Below are 19,192 nucleotides of genomic sequence, written 5' to 3' on the forward strand. Positions count from 1 at the left end.
TATTTATTTTTGTGGTCCTGTGACCCAACCCGACTTTACCAAAGGCTGATTTCATGTCAATTATTTTAGCCTATGTCTCCTGAATTCACGGCAATTGATCCCCCAACGTTGTAGTGAAGCAGAAGAACTTGCAAAGTATTTAAAGATGGAAAAGACTGTACTAGAAAAGAGATAACAATTAGTTTGCCTAAAATTTGACAGTCATATATGAAAGTAACCAAACCAAAAGAATTGGATAAAGAAGAAACATCACTTAACAAGAAGACCCACTAAACAAAAATGTACATTTTTATCAATGTTCTGGTTACCAAAAAATCCTTAACATATGCCGAAGTCAGAGTACCATAATACTAAGTAAAGGACATGAGTTAGGATGTTTGGATTACATTGAACACACATGAAACAATGTACTAGGCACAAGTGGGCTGGCATGTGAAGAAGTTGAAGTCATGGTGATCAGCGTTGAGAAGTTTCAACCGCGAGTCTGCAGCATTGTATAGATCAGACACCACTTTATTGGAGGTGTTTGACCAAACATTTTTCTGCATTTTGTAAGTGGCTAGTCCAAATGGAAAGAGAGATATACAACCACCCTCTTGTTTCTTACATTTTTCTCTTATAATTCTTCGCCACCCATTTGAAAAACATGCACTGCTCCCTGTGTCAATTTCATCATATGTTCTTGCTAAATCTGCAAAACAAAATCAAAATATAGTCGTAGGAATGATATCAGGGTCACCCCTTCGAAATCGTAAATGCATTTGATGTATTGAAGATGAATACAAATTTCAAGTGATGTATGCAGAAGAATGACAAGCATCATATGCTACACGGATCAAAAGCACAAAGAATACATAAATTTTGTGAAATAAAATAGAAAAGTGCAAAAATTAAAGCAGAATTAGTTCTCTGAACACGTGATAGATGCTACACATCTCCAAAGGAAACAGCAAGAGCTTCAAACTATTAGATATCTTTTAATTTTCTTTATCTATTGACTGAAGGAAGACAACTCACTACGTATGATACCTTGGAAAGACGACAATGTATGGAAAGTGAGGAAGCTTGACAGGTCCTTTTTACTTTTCTGACATGGTACGGAATAAAGCGGGTACCTATTCAGACAGTGTGAGATTTTCTATCATGCAAACAAATAGAAACTACAAGTAAATATAAACTTCACTAAAAGGTCGAAAAAAACAAATCGATTATGAACTTTTTAGACACGTGATTATGACCGAAGGAAATTAAAAATAAAACAGCATTCTGTGACAACAACTCAGAGAAAGAGTGATTTTTATCAACCATAAGTTATGTTTGAATGAAATCAAAATCGCAACAAAATAATCCAGAAAATTATTCATATAAGGCAAAATGAAAATTTTCCTTCTCTTCCCAAGTTGCAGAGTTCATCTTCAAGAACAAGAAATTTTCAAGACAACAAAACCAACTATGTCTGCTCACCAAGCAACAGCCATCCAACTGGTTGGGTAAATATCTGCACTCTTCAATGTCATCAACGCTGGGTGGCTTCTAGCTAACTCAGCTATCTGAAACAAGAAACATCAACAGACATCCAGCACGTGAGACAGAACATAAAAACATGTCATTTGTAGTTGATAAGAAGTTATGAATACCATACCACTTCAAGTCAGAGGCTACCTTCTCAGAAAATGGAACTCTCTGCCAATATGGAGAGGTCTCATTGTACTGTAAGTAAAGTTCATTATCCTTTGCTGTCCAAGAACCCACTTGGTCAGAGTTTGAATCTAAAGAAGCAACATCCCATGCTTTGCTAGAATTGTTACTCAGTGTTCTAGATAGCTTATCACTTCCACTGTCCTCACTCCAGGAATCAGATTCAGCTCCTTCACTATCCTCTTTCCCAAGCCTATATATACAAGAATAACATGGCTCACACCATTTTGTTGAAATATTCAGTACATAAGCACAACTGTTTTGTTTCTGCATACCTAGAAGCTGCTGCAACCGCTTTGCTACTGTAGATTTGGATGGCAGACAAATATGGAACATGGTATTGCATAGTGTCACCATTTTCAAACATCATAGGAGTTCCAACACCATATGCACTCCAGTCATAGTAGCAGTCCCAAAGATCTTTCAGATTGAAGTATTCAACTGTGTCTTTTCCAGGAGGTACCCATTGGCCATTTGGATCACTACAACAGCCCTGAAAAATAGTACACCATAAATGCAAAAAAAAATAAATGTTTTTTCTATGTTTTACTGCAATGAACCTTAATTGTTTTCTGGGTACATCGGAGGTGCAAACCCCGACATAGGGGACTGGTGGCTTGGGTTGGAAAATTATGCCTGGACACTAGTCTATAATGATAGTAATAAATCTCTCTTACAGGATCATTAATTTAAGATTAAGGCCTAATGAAACTCTTTTGTTAACCGTAAGTTATAACAATAAAAACTCATTATTTTTTATCTTAAAAACAATTGCTCTTTCGACAACTTAATAAATATATATATATATATATATATATATATATATATATATATATATATATATATATATATATATATATATATATATATATATATATATATATATATATATTATACAACATTTTGAGTAAAACTTATCAATGGGTCTTAAATATTTTACCATTTAGGATTTCATCTTATGAAGCTTGTAATGAAAATATTCTGAGAGTTGGTTAGAATGAGCTACTATATAAGATCCTTCAAAAAAAAAGTAAAAAATAATTTATATACAAACTAATCTATAAAAATTATCATATAAAATACAAAATTTATTTTTTTAACTCGCATATAATTTAATTATAGTTTATAAAAATATCATTTTTTATCTCTTAAAATCTTATACAAAATATTCTAAATAGCATTTATAACTACCTGATAACTTAAGCTGGCGTACCCTTTTATCCAAGGTAGAGAGTGGATTGTGATTGGAGGACCTGCTGGTCCCCTGATTTTATTTTTTATTTATTTTTTATTTATTTTTTATTTATTTTTTCATTGTTGGACGACCCACTTGAAGTCACATGTTCGAAAATGATTTCATGAGAGGAGGAGAAACGTGTACAAAAATATTCTTCCTAAAGTGAAATGGAGTGAGAATCTTCCTGCCTTGGGTTTTTGTATCAGTAATAAAATTATCCTTAACTTCTTTTGGTGGTCAAAATTATCCTTGACTAATTAATATAGTTATGACTTTCTCCTTTTAATAATAATATATAAATGTAAAATTAAATAATTAAAACTTTCGTAAGAGAAAGTAAAGTCTATTATTTAATTTTTAATGTTAATTTTCTATCATCGGATTTGATAACAATTAATCCAAGGTAAAAAACATGCAACCAAGAGAATGAGATAAGGATGAAAATGGTATCCGAAATTAGCCACATCATACACTGTGCAGAACATCATAGAATGGTATCTGAGATAAGTCGTACACGCGCAGAGTACTACATCATCTCTAGCCACATCATAGTACTGTTCAGAACACATGTGCAGAGAGAATCTCGTAGCATGCAACTTCTAAACAAATTAGCCTCAGTTTGAAACTATTCATTTGGTACTAACAAGATAACAAGTTCAGTTCGCTAATGTTCTAGTTGTTGATAAAACATTGCAGTTTTCTCTGAAAACCAGAAAATTATTGGATAAAAGATATATACTACAAAATTTATGTATGTAATGAAATAAAAACATACGTATATCAAAGCAAGGGCATCGAGGGAATATTCGTCAAATTCGTGTCGTTTGACCCATACTTCATCATGGTCATCTGTAACCTCAGATCAAATTTTGACCTTTGACTGATGGAGAAATTAAACCAACTGTTTGGTATTATGTGAATAATTAATTCATTCATTAATAATTAATTTAAACATAAAAAGAAAACCATTTATTATTTTTTATATCTCACACTGAAATTCATAGTCGTAATGATTTCTCATAATTTCTCGCTTAATTCAAAGAAACAGAAGAAACTTAAGAAAATAATAATTATATCATTATCCACTTTTCATTATTGACCCGACGGAGAAAGAAAAGAGAATCAGTATTTTGCGTCCCGGATCGAAGACACGAGAGAATAAAGAGAGATAAACAATATTGAATTTTGGATTAAATAAAAAAAAATTAAAGAAATACCTGAAGAGTGAGTGAAGGAACATCTGGAGTGACGCATACCAGAAAGCGTTCAAGATTGGTGAGAGCTTTTCCGGGAAAACCCAAAGAAGATGCGGAGGACATAATTTTCCAGAGAAAACGACAAGAAATTCCCAGAAACCCTTGATGATCGAACAGCAGAAACAGATGAGTAAATGCAGAAGAAATACGAGATGAATTGTAAATGGATAAATTTTCCTTCTCGGAATTTGTTTCTCAAAAAGGCAGAGATGAGTCAGTGGCGTAAAAATTATGAATGAAAACAAAAAGAAAGCTCATAAATTCTCTCACCTTCGAGTGAGTGCATTACAATGTGAGAGAGGTGGCATGGACGTCAATAAATGCAATAGAGAAAAAGAAAGAAGAAAAGAGAGATAAAGAGACAGACTCACCCAATTAGAGACAGTGGGAATCGTAACTCATTGTTTGGTCTTTCATTTTGATGTTCTTTAAAATGGTTCTTATTTATTGCGAGCGCACAAGAACCAGATTGGGGATTAGAGAGAGGGAGAAAGAAAACAGGGTCTGAGTTTCTTCAACCTTAAAAGACAAATTATTATTGAAAGAAATACGTAGTGGTTTGCGTCGAGATTGTGTGATTTCGGTTCGCCGCGTGTGACGAAGAACAGTGTCAGTATTCACTGTTCCTGCTTATGAACCTCATGCGCGTCGTTTGTTTTTTCTGCACCATCAAACAGACGGTACAAAAATAAATAATATGTAAGTTATAAATTGAGAGAATAAATTTGGTAAAAAAATAAATAAATATTTAGTTGTTTATAGAGTAAAAAACATATGAATTTTTTTAATTTAATTGACACCGTAAAAAATAAAATAAAAATAAAAATACATAAAAACAATTAAGAAATAGTACGTTCCACAAATATTTTTCTTTTTTCTTTTCATTGATATATAAAATCAATTACATCGTTCTCCGTCGTTTTCTCCTTCACTAAACATACTTTTTAAACTTCCTATTTTAGTCCATTCCCTCTGAATGTCCCTATTTTTATTACTCTAAAATAATATATTTTTAAAGAAAGTTTAAAAATTATTTAATTTTTGTGAGATTTGTTTTGAAAAACTTAGGTGTGTTTGGTGAAGGATTTGATATTGTGAGAGTGCTATGCTCACTTATGAATCATTCGATTCTATGATGTTTCGAGTGGAAAGATATTGAATATATTTTTAAAATTAAAAAGATTATGTAGTTACAAATTTGTATTAATGTCAAATATTGAAATCTCTTTCACTTAATAAGTAATTGTCTGAAACGACACAACAACAGTTATTATAAAAAAACAAAATTAATTATTTCAATAAAGATAAAATTAAAAAAAAATAGATGCATAACAAGATAATGACAAAAAAGTAATATTGGTTTTATGTGTTAATTAATTAATATTAGTATACACTAATGCAAACGTACACATGTAGTTTCACTTTTATTTATGATAATAAATATTTAACATTATTATTATTATTATTATTATTTATTATTGAAAATACCTGTATGTTCACTTTTTTATGATAGAAAGGAATAATAAAATTATTATCATAAGTTATAAAAATAAATTTATATAATTTTATTTATTTTGTAGGAATTTTTTTATTATAAAAATTTATTTTAGTTTGAAAAAATATTAGATTTAAGAAAGGTCAAATTAGAAAAACAGTTAAATTTTAAAAAAAATATGTACACCAAAGTAAAAAATCTCTTGTTACAATAGTTAGAATATATATATATATATATATATATATATATATATATATATATATAAATTTATCTATATATATATGTATAATTTTATATCTGATACTCAATACAGATATTTTTATCATCTATATGTATATGTATATGTCTTAAGAAAATATGTTAAAAATTTTAAAATAATGAATTAGTAATGAAATTTTAGGGAGAAAATTACAAATTTTAGGAGCTACAAAATTATGAATACATAAAGTTACATATAATTTTGTACCTAAATGAAATCGTTTTTTAATCATTTCTTTTACCTATTTTAGTGTAAGTTAAAAGTAACGTTGTTAAATTGGGTTAAAACTCATAGTTCAACCCCACCAATCACAAATTCAAGTTAAGTTGAGTTTTAAAAAAAATTTGACACATGCTAAAATTGAATCTGGCTCACTAGGAACTTGACTCACCTAAGTTGAACTGATGGTGAGTTGGGTTAGTTCACTGATTTATCATAAATTTTGAATTATATTTAAAAAATGAAAACTTTAAACCTAACCCTCTTACGTTGTGGATTTATCTAGACAACAACAATAATTTGATGTTAGATGATAATTTGTTTTGCATTTTTATGTTTTTTTATTGTATTTGGAATTTAACATGATTTTGAATCTTATCGTAATTTTTTTTATTGTATATGGAGTTTAACATCATTTTGGACTGTAATTCGATTGAACTTTATTTATATTTCAATTAGAATAAATTTGTTATTTCTTTTAGGATTGAAGAAAAAATATTATAATTAGTTAGTATGTTTAACCCACCACTCCGCGGTGGATCATACAAATTTAAATATTTTAGACTCGTTAATAAGTAAGTTAGGTTAGGTTAGCTTATTAAACAAACAATTAATTTGTAGTGTCTCTAATGACACCTAACTGAAACAAATGACTCATTTTGAAAGCATTAATTAAAAGTTATAAATTACAAAAAAAAAATTATAAAGGTTCAAAAATGTGAATTAGGCTAATATTACCAAATAAAAATAAAACAAAAATTCTAAAAGTATTTTAAGATAATGAATAATTAATTAAATTATTAAAAAAAAATTGGAGTTACAAAACTGTGAAGATATAAAAATAAAATATTAAAAAAATGCTAAAGGTATTTAAAAATAGTGAATATGAAGGAAAAAATAATTTTTTAAAACTACAAAATTATAAACGGATGAAATTATATGTATTTATGTGTTTTGTAAATAGTTTTGTGTCTATTTTAATGTAGTTAAAAAATTTAAGGGTTAAATATGTTTTTAGTCTCTAAACTATTGGCCGTTTCTGGTTTTCGTCCCTCTTTCAAAGTAAGGTACAATTTGGTCCTCATTCTTTTCGAAACGTTCGTTTTAGTCCTCAAAAACTAAACATTGTTTAAAAATTTGGTCCTCATTTAGCAACAAATGAGGACTAAAACCAAAGTTCCGAGGACTAAAACGAACGTTTCGAAAAGAATGAGGACCAAATTGTACCTTATTTTGAAAGAGGGACAAAAACCAAAAACGATCAATAGTTTAGGGACTAAAAACATATTTAACCCAAAATTTAAATCAGCAAAAATAACTAAATTATATTATTAAGGATAAAATAATAAAAATAAAATTGTACACAGAAAATATGTATCCTTTTTACTTAAAAATTTTAAATTAGTAAAAGTAACTAAATTATTTTATTAAGGATAAAATAGGAAAAATAAATTTATACACCAAAAAGTGTATCCTCTATATTATATATATAAGATATATTGATATAGATGATTATAAAATTAATATAAATAGTTTTTATTATTTTGTTGTAAATAGTTTTTATTTATTTTGTACATGTTTTTTAGTTAAAATTATTAATTTTAAAAAATAACGTCAACTAAAAAAAGGTTAAATTTTAAAAAATGATTATTTAAAAGTTAAAATTAGTAAAATAATTATTTTAATTTAAAAACTTTAATTCAAAAGGTAAAATTGAAAAACAAATTTTAATCAAGAAAGAAAATTCCTTTACATATCATATGAGGATAAATAATAAAAAACTAAATAATAAAAAAACTAAAAATGAAAAAAGTCCCTTCAACGCAAATAAAAAAAATAATTAATCCATGACTTATTATATATAAAATTATAAAAATGTTCACACTAAAATAATTGTAAAAATATATGTTTTATCCGAGTTTATACAAGAAAAATAGTACATAACAATTTCAAATGCGTTTATATAGTTGTTTACATTTTACATTGATGTTACTTTATTTTTTATTCTTTAAACAATATATATGGTGCGGTTTTTTATGTTAAATTGTGCTTTTGACCTTCATTTTCATATCACAAAAAAAAAATATCACATCAACTGTCTGATAATATATTTTAATTATATTTTTATCAGTAATACGGTTATTAAAAGGTGAATTTTTATATTTATGAAAAGAAATGAAAAGTAAAATAATAAATATAAAATGAGTATAAATATGTATTAGAGGTAAAAGATCTCTCTAACAATTGTGTATATATGTCCTTGGTCTAAAATAGTTTATATGTTTTTTAAAAATTATAGTTAGACACGTTCATTATTAACCCTGACGTAAACACAGTCTGTTTTTATTTTTTTTAAGATGCTTGGTTATTATTACAAACTTAATCCTATGGTAAATAATGCATAGAAATTTTTTAATATTTTTTTTAGTGAGAGTTTCAGTTGCTTGGTTAATATTATGATATTTTGTTACGAAAAACTTTGTTTTCATGTTTTAATTCTTCATTTTTGCATAGTAATCTTAAAGAAACTTTTATGACGAAACCTGATAGTAAACTTATAAGTCTTTTTGGAAAACAAAAATTAAGTTTTTTTTTAGTATTGGATGATTTATATTTGATATTTTAAGATTTTCGTTGCATTGTTTGTATGACCTAAAAGGAAAAGAGAAAGAAAAGTTTAATGTTCTTTATAATTACATTTTTACTAAATAAAATTTGTATATTTTTATTTATTTTATTTCATTACCAAGATATAATTAAATTTATTATCAATTCATAATGTCTATAACTATTGTGTACATTAAAATATGTATGAATGATGTTATTCAATATTTTATATAATTATACGAAAGATGACACGTTGTCATTCATTTGACACATTTAAATAATATTTAATTTTTGTAGTTTTTATGAAAACGAAAATCTAAAAGATAGAAAAAAATAGTGTCAAATAAACATATAAAAAAGTCATGTATGTTATTATTATTTTAATTATATACTTTTAATGTATCACATGTGAATCGTAATATTAAATATTTATTTGTAATTTTTAAAAACTCAATAACTCAGGGACCACATATTCTAGAAAGAATGAAAAAGACTTTTTAAAAGGTAAACTAATTATGATTTTTATTTATTACATCTACTTAAATCTAATTGTTACATATTATTTTATTATTTTGCATATATGTTAACAAAATATTAACTTTTTAAAAGTGCCAGGAAACTGAAGCACAAAATGAATATCAATCTTTTGATCTCCTAATCTAAGAAAACTTTTATGTTTGGTTCTTGTGCTTGGGATGAAGTTACAAATGTTGAAGAAAATTATGACATAAGACAGAATTTGACTGAAGTGATCATGTTTTCTTCAGATGTTCATTTCGAAATATATTTATCAGAATTTGAATACGTTGGTCAGCATGGTAATTTCAATAATATAAAATAGCATGCTCTCAGTTTTAGAATTATTATTTCTAAATATAGAAAGTACATTCTGAAATGACTGTTTTCAAATAAAAATATATATTTCAGGATAATCATTCCAAAATATAATATTAATTTTTGAATTCTGAAACAGTAATTTTGTAATGTTGAACATCCTAGAAGCAAATTTATATTATAATATGGTTTTTAGAATATTATAATCCTCATCTGATAATATAGAAAAGGAAATTTTTTAAAATAAATTACTGAGTTATGAAACGGAATAATACTGAAAATTCACACATTTTACTTGGTAACATTAAAATTAGAGGTGCAATCTTTTTACAGTTTATTTTTTCACCATCATATATTTCTTCTTGCTCCTATATATATATATATATATATATATATATATATATATATATATATATATATATATATATATATATATATATATATATTAATTTTTTTATTGACCAGTTCAAAAGTTTTTTTTTTTTGAAAAAAAAGATTGTTTCTAAATTGCACAGTTTGAAAATCATCTGGCTTTTGTATTATGCTATCTTAAAGTTATTTTTAAATTATATAATTCATAAGTATTTTTAATTTTCAGATTGTGCAATAAAAAAAATTGTAGATTACAAAGTTCAGAAGTTATTTACTTTCAAAATATATAAAGGATAAAACGAGAATTTTGTTTATTATAACATCTATAGGAAGAAAAATATAGAAATGCATAAAGAAGCTACCTCGGTTTTAGTCATGTTTTATGTGGGAAAATTGTTTTTTTAGTCTGTGGACTAGGCCTAATGAACATAACAACGAAGACAATGCTCATTGCAAGCCATTTCTTTCTACACCCCATAATTTCAACATGCAACACTCTCATGCGTGGTGAAAGACTAAATTAATTTCCATAACTATACTTTAAACATACTTATTTTCTCCATTTTTTGTTGCTCAGCATGTCACCATTGTGGTTGCTCCTTCCTTCCTTGCGGTATATGATAGATATGTAGTTGCACTAGGCCCTTAAAAATATATTTTTGATTATCTTACACTTGTGAACTGTCTCACCATGTTGTCTTAAGATTATGAGAATGTTGGGTGATGAACAAAAATTGCACTTGTGAAATTTGATAAGACGAAACACCCATATTTGTGAGTTATAATTGAAATAAACTGAAATTGGTCTCATGTGAAAAATTGAGTAAACTTGAGATCATTCATTGACAATTGAGGTTACAATGCTTAATTTTATGTTGTTGTTAATGTGCAATATCAATTATGATATGACTAATAAGGGGGTTAAGAGGGACATCAATACTACAACACTACGTCCAGGTATAGACTCTAATACCGTGTTAATAAGTGGACTTTAAGTCTAAGTCAAATCTACAAAACTGACTTATAAGATGAGGTTTGTACCCACGTGTGTGTATATATATATATATATATATATATATATATATATATATATATATATATATATATATATATATATATATATATATATTATAATTTGGTCTTATCTCTAATCGATGTGGAACTTCCAACAAGTTGTTAAGAATGAACTTGGGTGACACCATGACAAAGACCAAATATCGTAATGGTGCATGCATAAAGCTTAATTGGTTGCGTGATGAAATTATATTGTAATGACTTATTTTTTACATTTTTGGGATGCATAATATTTGCTAATATAAACAATCACATCTTAGTTCTTCAATTATATATGAATATGTGTGGTGGATATTCACGAGAACTATCAAATCGTAATTCTAAATCATTTATGTGGTCTCTTTTATATATATATATAACATTCTATACTTGTTTTATTCTAGTGACATTGTTCTTACTATTATTCTTCAAAAATACATAATATGTTTGGTGACTCCACTCAACTTGTAATAATATAAACAACCATGAAATTATCCTTATGTTTTAACTTGTCAGCACAATTTATGATTATAAGAGTCATATATTATTTTAAACATCTACAATTTTCCATTATAAACTAGTTTGTCTCACAACTATATAAAAAAGATAATCATATTTTCTTATACTAATTATAATGATATGCTAATTATTTTTGTATTTTTGATACTCATTACTTTTTCACAACCTAAAAATACATATATTTTATTTTGTGTTGTCCATTTATTGTATCAAACCTCAAAGTAACAATTATAAAACCAAATCTAAAAACTATGCACCCATTAAAGTTACTCATATTGCATACTAAATATTTTTATTGAAATACATTACAAGTACAATTTTCTACACATATAATAATGTAAAATGGTGAATGCAATCTCGTCCACTCAACTCATCATCTATTTGCACAAACTTCATAATATAATATTTATCTATATACAACTTATCCACTTCATAAGATATTTTGTTCAAAAATTGTTAGCCTTCCCAATCAAGAATCTAAAACTCACATTAACATTCATATAGTTTTCTATACCACAACCTAAAAGTTAAACTAAAATTGTAACAAAAGAGAAGTTTATCAATCTACCCTTCCAATGCAGCAACCCAAATGCACTCGACACTCCAGCACCACCCCCAAATACTATCACTAAGCGCATCACAGCCTTCAAATGTGTACAAACACTCTTACCAGCCAACAATAACATAATGAATGTTCAGTTTAACCAATTTAATTTCAGAAGAATAAATTTATAATTTTAAAATTTATGGTGGTGCATATTGAAATCATGGACGTGCGTAAAGAAATGACCTTTGCATGACAAAGAAAGAACAAAAGCTAAATTTGGTAACGGGAATAGAAATAATTAGTATACAACATCGAGCCTGAGTAGATTTTCATAATAATAAAATAATAACTTAAATGAGTAATTTAAATCCAAACCTAATTGTACTGATCAAATGGTAAATTTCGTATAATTACATTTAACTATGTCTTTTAAAATAATAAAATTGAAACTATAAATAATGATAAAAGATTTAGCCTTGACGTATATACAATATTGAATAAAATAGATAAGCGTAAGTTTTTAAAAATTCAAAGAAAATCGAATATTAGAGGGTAAAACCTGAGCTAAATAGTTATTCTAACCTATAAATACGAAAAATTAAAAAGCATTTCTTTTATTAAACTACAAAAAATTGTTTTAAAAATGAGTTCAAAATTTGTAAATTATAATTTAACCCAATAACTCATCCAACACATAATTTTTTTTAGCTATTGTGGTAAAATAAAAAAAGAAGCAAACGAGGAAGAAGAAAAGGATAACAGAGGAGGCGGCGCCGTTTTGAGCGAAGTTTGCTTGCAGCTGCGAACCCTGTTCCCCCATTCTTCGAAGCCCTTCAGCGCCGTGGAAAACGAAAAGACACTCTCACTCCGCTATGTTCAGCAGAATCTTCTCCCACCATCGGGCACTCTCGGCGTGCACGCGCTCTCTCGGTACTCGCCACGCCCCCAATGTCCCTTCCCGCTCCTTCCCAATCACAGGATCAAGGTCCATTTCTTCCAAAACATCCCAATCCAACGAACACGGCAAATCTAGCAATAAGGTCAGAGTCAATGAATGTGTCATTTACTGCTTCCAAACCTAATTTTGATCTATTTGATTTTGTAGGCCAAAAAGGACATAGCCAGTGTTGAGGAGGATCCCTTTAATGCCCCTACTTATAACATTCCGGAGAAGCCTGTGACCTTCGTGGAGGGAGCGTCCTACAGTGTTGTCATTCTCGCTGGGCTTGGAATCGCAGCGGCGGCCGGATATGCTGTTTTCAAGGAACTTATTTTTCAACCCAAAGAGTGATCATCTTCTTCCTCGTTTTTTCTTCAATGAAAATGTTGCTTATTGTGTAATATAATTTATATTCAAGCATGTGTTTATTTAATTGTTGGGAGCTGGTGGCAGGTACAAGATCTATAGCAAGGCTCTCAAAAGAATTCAAGATGACGGTCAGGTCAGTCAAGCTTTTCTCACATTTCCATTTTCATGAACATGCAAAAAAATGTAAAATAAATCATTTACGTTAGGTAGAGAACGTGGGTATTTGAAAGCTTCAGGCCAAAATTAGGCATGCATTTGAGCAATGTTGTATTTACCGCAAAGGATGAATTGTAATGAAAATTTGTACATGCCAAACCAAACCTCTGCATCAAACAATTGTGAGAATGTTGGTACGGGTAATGAATATGGTTCTGTACTGGTTGGCTGTTTTTGTACCAGGTACGTGTGAGGATTGGATCTCCAATTACTGGTTATGGTCAGGAGAGTAGAAATCGAGCTGCTCGCCAAAGAATTCCTCACAGGGTATGGACCGATGAAGAAGGTGTTGAGCATGTAGAGGTAAACATATCAATATTTACTCAAATTTATTTGTTGATGTATTTACATTTCGTTTAATGGGAGATATTTTTGATACACCCATGGGATATAAATGAAAAGATTAAAAGAGAGGTTGAAACAAAAATGAAGAAGAAAGGAGAAAAGAGGCAAGGTATCGAGGAGCAATTCATTGGATATATTGCTGTATTGTTCCTCTGTGTCAGGTAACCCCCTTAATAATTGGTTACTATAGGTTAGTTGGCTATTTGTTTGTTAGTTATATTATAAAGTTATCTGGGGCTGGGATAATTAGAGAAATAAGGCCTGTTGTCTATAAATAAGAGAAGGAGTTGAGAGAGATGAGGTATCTTATGAAGTTGGAAAGACTGGGACTCGTGGAATGGGGGAGATGTCTGGGTTTCTTGAATACCCTGAGCATTAGTGTAATTCATTTCTGGTTCTGGTACCTGAGAATTGTACTGATATTAATGGACATTTCTGTCTCTTTTCTTCACATATTTTCTTCTCTGTCCTTATCAGGTTCTACCCCTCTGCCCTTTCAAATTCTTAATTTTTTGTCTATGGTGGAAGTTACTTATTTTTTAGTAGCTGTGTCATTTATTTTGTAATTTGATTCAAACTCAAATATGTTAATTTGGCTTACAGGTTAATTTTTATATCCGGGGCCCCCATGGACATGGAAAAGTATTCTCTGAGATGTTCAAAGGTCCAGCTGACAATGAATGGAAGTTTACTTACTTGATTGTTGAGATTAGAGCACCTTCTACAGCACAACTAATTCTGGAGTCATACATTCCATCTTACAATGCAACCAAGTAGCTTAGTTGAGAAAAGGTTTTGTTCTATACCATTTTCGGATTATTCTCTGTAGTCACTAGATTGTTATTTGTGTTTCTGTTTGATATTGTGATCCTACTTTACACAACTCAAATTATACATGATAAGATGTGCATTATACTTCTGAAGTTCCCAGACAAAGAAAACTGAGAGGCACGGCTTCATACAGTTATTATCATCATTGTTTTCTGTTCTGCACATTCCATTAACTGGTTGTAAATGTTAGACATGCCATATGTGTGCGTCTGTGTTTGCCTGTTTTTCTATGTTTGCCTGTGTTTCTATGTTACCTTGTATGCAGTCATTTTCCTTCAATAAGGCCTCTTTATCTCACTTAAGCTCTTTATTACATTAGCTGGTTTGTGAATATCAGGCTATATGCACTGTGCAATACTTTTTTCTTTGTTCTGACTGCATATATATACCCCAAATTACTAGAACGAAAAATTCCTGTTACCCATTGCTATTATAATCCATTTAGTATGTAATTCATACTTTCATACATGCAAATGAAAGCTTAAGAATCATAAGAAATCTGAATTTCTGATTGCATGCTAGAAGAGAAGATAATCCTTTCACCTGTTGGTATTATAGTCCAGTTCGTGTGAAGTTTATATTTCCATGCATTCAATAAAACTTAAAGAATAGAATTCTAAAATACTAAATGCAGGTTGTTTATTATTTGGTCCATTACTGGAGGCAGCAATTTTCAGCTATCAGCATTGACCACCATAGCCAGTCCATGTTTCATAAGAGGAATGAACGAAAGTTGAAAGAAGGAAAAAAAAAAAATTAAAGAAAGCAAATAATGTGAGAAACTGAATCCCAAGGTCTCGGGTTCGGTATTTTTGTTTTTCCATTTAGAACCTGCAGATTTGAGGAAAAGTTTTGGGCAAGGATCTTAGTAACGATGACCATAGCAATTACTTTGTCCTTGACAGCTATCGAGCGTTACATCTACCAATTTATTGTTATTGCTTACAATTCCCACATGGCTTGGTCTGTGTATTACATTGAGTTGCTTGTTGTAGACTGCAAAATTTTTAAGGACGAATATCTAAGGGGATTGTAGCCAAAAATGAAAATTGATATGGATCATATGTGATTGTTGTTGATTGTTAGCGTGGAAACAAACAAGGTTGTTTAGACTGATTTCAACTACTTTGACCCGTTAACAGGAATCAGTATGTGCTAATAAACTAATCAGAAAATAATGAAAGTTGCTAGCATGCATTTCTCATTTGCTGTAATAATATATTTGTTTTGTGGATATTGTTGATCTTGGAGATAATTGGGCGAAATTTATTATATACAGACATGAACTGTAATTTATAAATTATAAATCACTGAACCTTAGAAGTTAAAGGTTTGAGTGCAGTATACACAGCCATGAACTGTGATTTATAAAGCATTGAACCTTACAAGTTAAAGGTTTGAGTGTTACCCACAATAAACGGATAAATTGTTCTAAAATAACTTTCTTTATCTCTACCTTTTTAATAAGTAACTATTTATTATCGTTATTGATTATAAAAATGAAAAGTAAGGATTTTTGTGTGTATTGAGAGAGAGAACCAGTGTAATTTAAGGTTTATTTTCTTTTATTGTTACAATTTAAAGTACAAAATATATTAATAATTTATGATCACAACAACCATTTCGATATTCTAGTTCTTTTGAATAATTTTGAATGTTCATTATAATTTCAAGAAACAAATTGGTTGATGGTGTAAATTTTAAGGACTATTTTACTTATTAATTTTTAGGACCAATTGTATGATTTATTACAATTTTAAGGACTAAAATTTGAAAGTTGAATATATTTAATGGATAATGTACTTCCCTTACCTTACCTATGTTTATTCTAATTGTTTCCGTACATGGTTACTAGATATCAAACTCATAATGATTTGAGTGGTTTTATATAATGAAATGCGAATGAAAATATGGTTAATTCGTTGTTGAGTTGAAATGAGAAAGGAAAAATTGAACCAATTAAACAAATGAATAGACGAAATCAGGAATATGACACAGGCTTTGAATGAGCGGGGTAAAAAATGAGAATAAGCCACGCCACTTGGGAATAACTGTCATTCTTACACAAGAATGTGCAAAAGGTTTCTATTATCAAAATTCAACCCGTCTTACAAATAAGGGCAACCCCTTATTTATAGTATAGAGTCAGCTGACCTAAAATTAATCCAAACTAAACAAACTCAATTCCTAATTACAATACACTAATAAAAGAAATGTGCTAAACACGTCCAAGTCTTTAGAACGCAGGATAACTTGTTGGCTGCAACCTCCCTCAGCTGGTCCCTGCAACAACCTTGCTGGGTGCAAGACTTCTAGAATCTCTTCCAATGATGCTAAGCCAATCCTTCATGTATTGCTCCTTTGGGACTTGATCGTGCTTTCATTTTCACTCCTTTTAAAAAATATTAGAGTTATGAAAACCGGTAATTCGGCTCGATCGAACCCACCTCACCATGGATTGGTCACTTAGTGAGCCAATCCAACCTGACTCATTTATTAGCAAATTGGAAAAATTTAGACTAGATCCGACCCACCATGGGTTGGTAGTTTAAACAGTTATTGACTCATTTAATAATAATTTTTTTTAAAATAAAAGAAATTATAATTTTTTTAATTCAAATCTAAATAAATTTCACCCTAAAATGATGTTAAACTTTAAAGAAAATTCAAAATAAAAAAATATATATCATACAATTCAAGCCTAATCCAAAAGCAAAACACAAAAGACAAACAAATAAGTTTTTAATATTGATAATTTTTGTATCACTTGTACATTTATAATATTAGAATCTTGAATAAATAAATCTATAATATTTTTTTCTCTTGAAACATCTTTTTCTTATCTCCATCTACATATAATAAAAAAAATGCTAACTAATAATATTGAAACACAAAATAATAAATAATTAAATTAAATTAGGTGAGTTGGTGAGTCAACCCAGGTTCAACCTGAGTGATCCGGGTTGAAAACTAACCAGCATAAGAAAATACATTTTTTTCAAACTAATTTGACTCAAACACACGGTGGAAGTAGCCAACAAGTGACATAATATAATTTTCTAGACAGAAAAGAATGAGAAGACATTCATCCTTATTCATATATCTTAAAAATATATTCCCTCTATGTATAAAGTAATAAGACTAAAATAATATCTTGCTCCTCTTAAATGTTTGAAAAATTTAACTAAACTCTTAAATTTTATTTAGTACTTATGTTATTTAATTTAAAAAAAAATTCAATTAGATTCTTTCCATTAAATCAACATTACCATTATATTTGTCCATATCACATGTTAGTTCATAATATTTTTAATTATTTATTATATGCATACATTTATATATATATATATATATATATATATATATATATATATATATATATATATATATATATATATATAAAACAAAGTCGAGGTTTCAAGAAGTTTGGAGTAAACAGGTGTAAGCAAAGGATGAGACCGAACAATTTAGATTAAAATAAGAGTGACATATAAATGAAAAGTTTCAAAAGTCTCGTCTCATTCTCTAATTATAGCTATATCTTTTCAAATTATTCTACTCTCCTTCTTTTCTCCTCCTCCTCTCTAGATTCTTTCAATCTCATTTCATCTGTTTAACAATCAATAATGCCTAAGCAATCGTGGTGTCGAAGAGCTTTCAATTCCACCGATCAGTTTATCGTTTAGAGCTGGTAAGTTTCGTTCCTTTAATTCTTGTGAATTTCTGAAATTTCTGGCACATGCAAATAAGCCTTGCTGTTTGTAAGTGTTCATCAGCCTTCTTTTCTCCTTTCTAACTTCATTTTTGGTACTTTGGTTGGTCTCTTCTCACAAATCAGTGAGTTATAGGCGTTCTTAGGATTTTCTGGAAGTGTGAGCAAATTTGTGGAAGGGTAGAAGCTTTCTGTTCGGTTAAGAGGTAAGAGAAACTAGTTAATTTAATTGATTGGCTGATGATGTATGAAAATGTTGTTTGATAATTTTGCATGTGTATGAAATTGGATTTTTGTGTGATCGGTATTGTCTGTATGGACTGTCAAAATTCTGTGATCATGTTGATTTCTTTTTCAAAGTTTTTTGTTACTGTGTCGAGTGAATTGTGAGGAAGTGGAGTAGTGAAATGGGAATTTGAGGTCAAAAATTAAATTGGTCGGTTGGGAGAAGAGGAAGCCGATGACCTTTCAGCCTTACTCTTATGTTCGGTCTTAGCAATGTTCGGTTTTATATTGGCGTTCGGTCTTAGTAGTGTTTGGTTTTATATTGGCGTTCGGTCTTAGCAGTGTTCGATTTTGTATTAGTGTTTGGTCTTAGTAGTGTTTGGTTTTGTATTAGCGTTCGATTTTAGTAGTATTGGTTTTGTACTAGTGTTTGGTCTCGGTAGTGCTCGGTTTTTATT

The 19,192-nt window shown here is 29.1% G+C and overlaps 2 protein-coding genes across 3 annotated transcripts; one reads left to right on the forward strand and one right to left on the reverse strand.

The window, feature by feature from the left end:
- Positions 1-195: 195 nt before the first annotated feature.
- Positions 196-4,812, reverse strand: LOC124823708 (uncharacterized). 2 transcript variants are annotated; one of them, XM_047295987.2, is made up of 7 exons: positions 4,563-4,812; positions 4,153-4,292; positions 1,974-2,191; positions 1,663-1,891; positions 1,465-1,550; positions 1,030-1,115; positions 196-691 (listed from the first exon to the last, which is right to left on the reverse strand). In XM_047295987.2, exons 2-7 carry the CDS (start codon positions 4,252-4,254, stop codon positions 411-413), a joined length of 1,002 nt encoding a protein of 333 aa, XP_047151943.2. In that variant the 5' UTR covers positions 4,255-4,292; positions 4,563-4,812; the 3' UTR covers positions 196-410. The 2 variants fall into 2 exon arrangements, with proteins under 2 accessions (XP_047151943.2, XP_047151942.2); XM_047295986.2 differs by lacking the exon at positions 4,563-4,812 and having other exon boundaries at positions 4,153-4,543.
- An 8,001-nt stretch (positions 4,813-12,813) lies between these two features.
- On the forward strand, positions 12,814-15,882 carry SD3 (import inner membrane translocase subunit). Its single transcript, XM_047295988.2, has 6 exons — positions 12,814-13,136; positions 13,202-13,383; positions 13,490-13,538; positions 13,805-13,924; positions 14,570-14,758; positions 15,432-15,882. The coding sequence occupies exons 1-5, from the start codon at positions 12,969-12,971 to the stop codon at positions 14,741-14,743; spliced, it is 693 nt and encodes a 230-aa protein (XP_047151944.1). The 5' UTR covers positions 12,814-12,968; the 3' UTR covers positions 14,744-14,758; positions 15,432-15,882.
- Positions 15,883-19,192: the final 3,310 nt, after the last annotated feature.

Source organism: Vigna umbellata, chromosome 8 (genome assembly GCF_029865625.1).
Source record: "Vigna umbellata cultivar VRB3 chromosome 8, Vumbellata_1.0, whole genome shotgun sequence".
NCBI classification, from domain to species: domain Eukaryota; kingdom Viridiplantae; phylum Streptophyta; class Magnoliopsida; order Fabales; family Fabaceae; genus Vigna; species Vigna umbellata.